At 45.5% G+C, this 6,158-nt stretch overlaps 1 protein-coding gene across 1 annotated transcript; it reads right to left on the reverse strand.

Annotated features, from left to right (window-relative positions):
* Positions 1 to 1,522: 1,522 nt before the first annotated feature.
* On the reverse strand, positions 1,523 to 3,435 carry LOC120032701 (rho-related GTP-binding protein RhoU-like). The gene is made up of 3 exons (XM_038978895.1): positions 3,183 to 3,435; positions 2,801 to 2,859; positions 1,523 to 2,020 (listed from the first exon to the last, which is right to left on the reverse strand). The coding sequence occupies exons 1-3, from the start codon at positions 3,433 to 3,435 to the stop codon at positions 1,523 to 1,525; spliced, it is 810 nt and encodes a 269-aa protein (XP_038834823.1).
* Positions 3,436 to 6,158: the final 2,723 nt, after the last annotated feature.

Here is a 6,158-nt window from a genome sequence, read left to right on the forward strand (position 1 = left end):
TCTAGTTTGTATGTCTAGTAAGGTTTCCTTCAGAACGGTGTTCTCCTTTTTAATTCCATTCATTTCGGTTTCAATCTTATTGACTGTCCCTTTTAGCGCGTGTGTTTGCTTCTCCAATGTCGCAGTTTTTTCATCACTCATCTCTAGGCTTGCCTTCAACTCTTTTATATCCTTACTAACTAATTCAAGTATACCCAGTTTGTCATTTATTGATTTTAACAGATCGGTTTCGACCTTTACCATTCCCGGTGGTGAGAATATTAAGTCATCAGTGTCTGTAGAAGAGTCACGTTTTCGTTTTGTAATCGGTTCCCCTGTCTTACTCTCCGTCATGTTTGGTTGTTGCCTGTTTTCGTAATATTTGTCGATAAATGTCTCTAGTTTTAGGATTTGTTTTGTGTTATTGTCCAGATTGAAGGTTATCACTCACCAGATTAAGTAGTGCTAATATTTTAGTCTAATTTAGCAGATATTTCGAATATTATGTTTTATCTTGAGGTGCTCTACATAAATCCCTTCAGTCCGCCATTACCCTTACGTTACCTTTACGTCATACGTCAGGATTGGTACAAGCAAGAGATCCAATTTCAAGCAACTGAGTCTTGCTTCGTCTTCCTAGGCAGACAGTCTTGGTTGACATCAGAGCAGGGCTAAGGTGTGATGGATTCAGGCGACTGGGTCAGCCACCATATGCCCAGCTAATCCAATCCAGGTGGTCCTGTCTCGTCCTATTAGAAAGCTGTGTACGGCCTCCACCGGAGAACCACTACGATTCATCACTACAACAGACCTGACCAGGGATCAGGGGGGAAAGTCATACCAACTGATCTGCAGATTAGAGTCAGATTAGAGTCAATCTGACTGGGAAACTACAGTATCATTTAGCTGTGTTTGGTTGGGATGTCCAGCAATGTCAACAACTGATACAGGAACAGTGCTTTGGACTACTTGAACTTGAAAGAGCAGTCATTGTACATGATCTGATTTAGGTTAGTAAATAACATTGAGAGACATTGTCAAAATGGCAGACACAAAGTAAGTTTATGGTTTGGCGTTAGAGTTTCTACTGGCTGGTTTCTCGTAATCCTCCACAACATTCTCCAATGGTGACCTTTGACCCTTAATGGGGGTTACACAGAAAAAACACAGAGATCATTGTGAAGTCAGTCATTTCATTAGTAGTCTCCCCAGCTATCCATTCACTTAATTCAGACTTGTTGTGCCCTCGTCAAGGCCTTGGAACACAAAACCTTGTCCTACCCGTAGTTCACATAAGGTATCACTGACGCTGAAACTCTGCATTTCATTCATTATCTTGCCAGCAATGATAATTCTTTCTAGTGCTTCTCCTTTTTAGATATTAAACAATTCCATAAATCTTTGGATAATACATTTACATTTTTTCCAACATATTATTGATCCAGGTCTGTTTTCCTGAGTGCTATTATATATGGAGTGAAAAAAACGAAAGACTAAACACAAGCTTAGAAAAATATCAAATCCTAAACAGCTGTTTGGGGGTTCAGTCAAACTCTCCTCCCACACACTCTCCTGCCACAACAACACAGCTCAGCTTCTTCCACCAAGTCTCAGAGAGACTCTTGATCTTATCCGGGGTCTTCTTCCTCAGGCTCTGCCTCTGCTGGAGCTGCTGAACGTTCTCCGCCGGCTGGATGCTGGCCAAGATGGCCTGGTCAAACACCTCCTTCAGGTTCTTCTGGATCAGACCCGAGCACTCTACGAAGGACACGGCACCGATATCCTGCGCCAGCTGCTGGGCCTCCTCGGTGCCCACGGGCCGCTCCTGATTCCTGGCCAGCTGGACCAGCACCTGGACGTCTTCCCTCAGGTCCAGCTGGGTCCCCACCAGGACCATGGGCGCCCCGGGGCAGTGACGGCGGATCTCGGGCGCCCAGCGGTCGGTGGTGTTGCGGAAGGAGGAGGGGCGAACCACGCTGTGGCAGAGCAGGAAGACGTCGGCATTGTGGTAGCATAGAGGGCGGATCCGGTCCAGCTCGTCCTATAGGAGACAGGAAGGGAAAAGTTTCAAGTTGAGGAAGTGGAAGGGTCAGAGATACCCAATCCCAAATTGATTCTTAGCCCTGACCTTATGGTATACCATGTAGATCTGATTTTGAAAAGACTACTGGATGGTTAGCAATGTGGTCCGCTAATACTTCCATTTCCCTCTCTGAGTTCAGGGCATATTGATTATTACACCTATCCAATCCTTTCAGATCTACAAAGGTGCCTATTAAGAAGTAGGGGAAGAGTTGGATTTGGAATTGGGCATGAGTCAGGAAGAGAAAGGTCTATGAGAGTCGTCCAAAAGGGGGCGATAAAGCACAGAGAGCCAGAGAGAACGTAAGAAGGTATAGATTCTGGGGGCACGGACAGGAACCTCCTACAGGGGGCGATATAAGTCTGAGGATCAAGGGGGAGGCAACGACTATGAGAGATATTCTGCCAGGGGGTGATAACTACTGACACAGGATCAGAGAGGGGATGGAGTGCAGGGGAATCCCTATAGGGGGCAACCAAGACACGAGGTAGAATATGGAGGCAACCTATGTTGGAATAAGTGAAGCTGTGGAATCTAAACAAACTACTGACCACTGATAGAGAACGGCTTACATTAATAGTGTCCTCCTCCATCCCCCATTTCTCTCATTTTGAGCAGAGCATGTGAAGAAAGCATAATGTGTTAGCTCTACCACTACAATAGAATATCCTTGTTAATGTGTCTATAGGTTAATAACACTCGTTTAGTTTTGGATTCAAAAACAAAACTTTGACTCACCTGGCCAGCCATATCACAGAGTTGCAGTCTCACAGGTTTTCCGTCCACCACAACCATAGCTGAGAAGAAGAAGAGTGTACACAGATTCGTTATTGATGGTGACAGCGTTAAGACACCTGTTCAATGCCTACCTGTCATAGCACTATGCATCAGTGACGTTTACTTTGCACCATCAAACGATATCAAATAGTAACCTATTATTGATTCAGAGAGATCTAAAATAATACACAGACACACACACACAAAAGACACAAACAAAAACAAGAAAACATATAAACTGCAACATTTGGACAAATCAATTCATGAGTAAAACCTGTGACAAAAGCGGCCAAATTAACAATAAATCCCGTTTTCGGGTTTTCTGATTTCTCTCACAAATTACCTGCAAAGTTATCGAAAGCTGTTGGAATGTATTCTGTTGGATAACCATTTGTGGTGTAGCTGACGATAAGACTTGTCTTCCCCACAGCTCCATCTCCGACGAGGACGCAGTTCACCTTGCGCTCAGGTACTGAGCCCGACCGCCGGCGCTTTGAAAGATTACAGTCTCTGTTCTTGCCCCGCGGTGGCGGTACGGGTGGAGCCGGATCCGAGATCCGACGGGGTTTCTGCACTCCTATATCTTGTGGAAGCATTGTGCCGTTGAATAACTGGCCTAATTCACGAGGAATAACGCTTCAATAAAGCCAGAGCCGTCTGGATCTCTGCACCTTGAAATCGCATATGTTGGTTCACTTCCCAAAGTGTATGGAACCAACACGCACCTGACTGTCCGTTTCTGACAGTAAGTCATAGAAATTTAGAGAAATAATAACTCAGGTAAACTACAGCTGAACTCGTGTAGCATTCTGTAAACGCAAGACTGCCTTTAAATGTATCCACGCCCCATGGTCTATTGATTGGCATCCTCTGCATCTGTTGTGTTAATAGTTGTAAGAGGCTTACTGCCCTCCACATGAGGTGCGGTGCGTGTCCCAGGGCTTTCAAAGTGAAACAAACTAAGATCATTTGAAATTCTGATCCCCCTGTAGTAAATAATGTGATCCACTTTGTCATTTACACAAGTAAATATGGTGAATATCTAGACCAATGTAGGTCTACACATTTTTGTTTATCTAATTTTTAAGGATATGGTCTTCTGAATATTCATTTGTTTTCTTTTTTTGTTCAATTTTAGCAACAACATAAGAAGAATGTGTAGCCCGTCAAACCAAACAAGTTTTTATCTCTAACAAAGTTGCATTATCCTTACATGAAGTAAATGAGGACTCCCACGTCAGTTTTAACCACAACACAGGCATACCGCAACATAGTTCCCTCTTGGTAGACCTTGGGCCAAGCAGAATGGCAGGGCTGTGGAATCATGACTGGAGTATTAGCTGTAGAATTGATAGAAAATGTTGATTTCTATCACTGGACTATTTATATGCTATTCGAAGTTGAACACATTTCTTAATGAACAGAACACTGCCTGTAGAGCCACAGCAGAAGTGAGTGGGAGTGAGAGTATGCACAGAGCAGCAGTGAGACCAAGTGGGAGTACAGGGAATGATATACTGCTTTACAAAATCCTGTAACGTAAGAACTATAGTAGATAGAAAATCCATTATCATACTATTATATTACAGTTGTAGAGGAAGCCCTTGTTATTCATTTCCACAATATACGTATATATGGTGACGAGCATCTCAGGGCTTCATTGTCTACCCGTACCAGTGATATTTTAACTCTTTATTCAAAGAAGATTCCTAAAATACGCAAATCAGAGTCGTGGTATCTTTAACCAGGCGATGACTTTGTTTCATTAATAGGGTTAACGAAGAGTCATGGTGAAAAGACAAAAGGTAGCGTCACACAATGAGGACTGACGACCAGCCAGCACCCCAGTTCTACTAGATGGTACTATAAACCTATCCTCTGTGAACACCATCATCATACAAAGCCACTATTCCACCCGTGGACAAACAATCTTCCCAAAGACCCACAAGCTGATAGACTAGACACCTAATCAGAACCTTCAGGAGCGCCAGGCGCCCTTTTAAAGTTTGCAGAGCTGGCAAATATATTTACTCAATTTTAGGGATTGGGATTAAGGGGCTCTGAGGCTCTTCCCCCCCAACCCCCCTCCCTCCTTCCTGCCGTCCTTTCCTATCTTTATCCCTCCCTCGTGCTCTACCCTCTCTCTCTCTTTTTGATGGGATCAGTTGAGCGACGCATTCTCTCCCTCTCTCCTTTTCGCTCCCTCTCTCCATCTCTCTCTGTATCCCTCGGGGACCGGGCGCTCGGACTCTATAGTTATGGGCCGCGGCCATCTGTCAGCGTGAGGCATTCACGCAGCCACCAGAAGGCCACAACATGTGTGACTTAAATGAAAAATCCAACTTTCCCAGGACAGGCCTGACCCCGGCAGCCGTAAACCCCTCTGTACCCCCCCACCAGCACCATCTCCATCCCCATCACCCAACCTGCCCCATCTCCATCCTCAGCCAGCTATCCCAGCCCCGGCCCCACCCTCCCAAGAAATACTGTCTGCATGTGAATCAGTGAATTAGAGCCCCACCCCTCCTCCTCCCCTGTATGGTGAATGGTAATGACTGTGCAATGTGCAGAGGGGGAACCTTCTTACACACAATGATGGATTTCCACCTTAGCAGCTGATGTTCCCAGGGTCGGTCGGGTAGGGTGGGCTACTAGAATGGGTGGAGGGGGGGAGAGAAAAGAGAGGAGGAGGATGGAGGGTGTGTCTTAATATTCCTGGTGGTGTGAGAGCTAGGGATCAGCTGATTGGTAAAATTGATTCTAAAGGAAGAGGGGGTATGAGTTTAGGATAGAGGGTAAGGTGGGTGGGGGGGTGGGGGGGTTGGTTGTCTGTGCCTGTGCTGCAGGACCCCGGGGGACAATGGGGCCAGGGCGGGGGTTGGGGGGGTGAGTGTCACACGCTTTTGCTTTGTGGCTCGGTCAACAGGCGTGTGCCACGGTGTTGTCCCGACTCCCGCGCCTGCTGTCCACCCAGCTCCGGGGACGGGGGAGAGGACCATGAGAACCAGCCCTGGGTCTTTAATGAGGGGCGTGCTGTTTTTTATCAAAGATGGACAAGGCATCATTAGAATCACCATTAGAGCTCCATACAATGGGGGGACAAACTCCCTGAGCTATGGATGGGAATATCATACACAAATGCCTAAATGCTTATATGAGCATGATTGGAGATCTGCTGTACTTTATATTACGTTCACGTTTAGGCTATATAACGTCTAATATTGTAGTGAGGAAGACTTATGGTACACTCATGATGTCATCTTATAATTTAGTGGATGCGATACGCTTTAGTACTTTTGTTTTCATTGTTTCTTCACCA

This window comes from Salvelinus namaycush, chromosome 39 (assembly GCF_016432855.1).
Source record: "Salvelinus namaycush isolate Seneca chromosome 39, SaNama_1.0, whole genome shotgun sequence".
Lineage (NCBI taxonomy): Eukaryota > Metazoa > Chordata > Actinopteri > Salmoniformes > Salmonidae > Salvelinus > Salvelinus namaycush.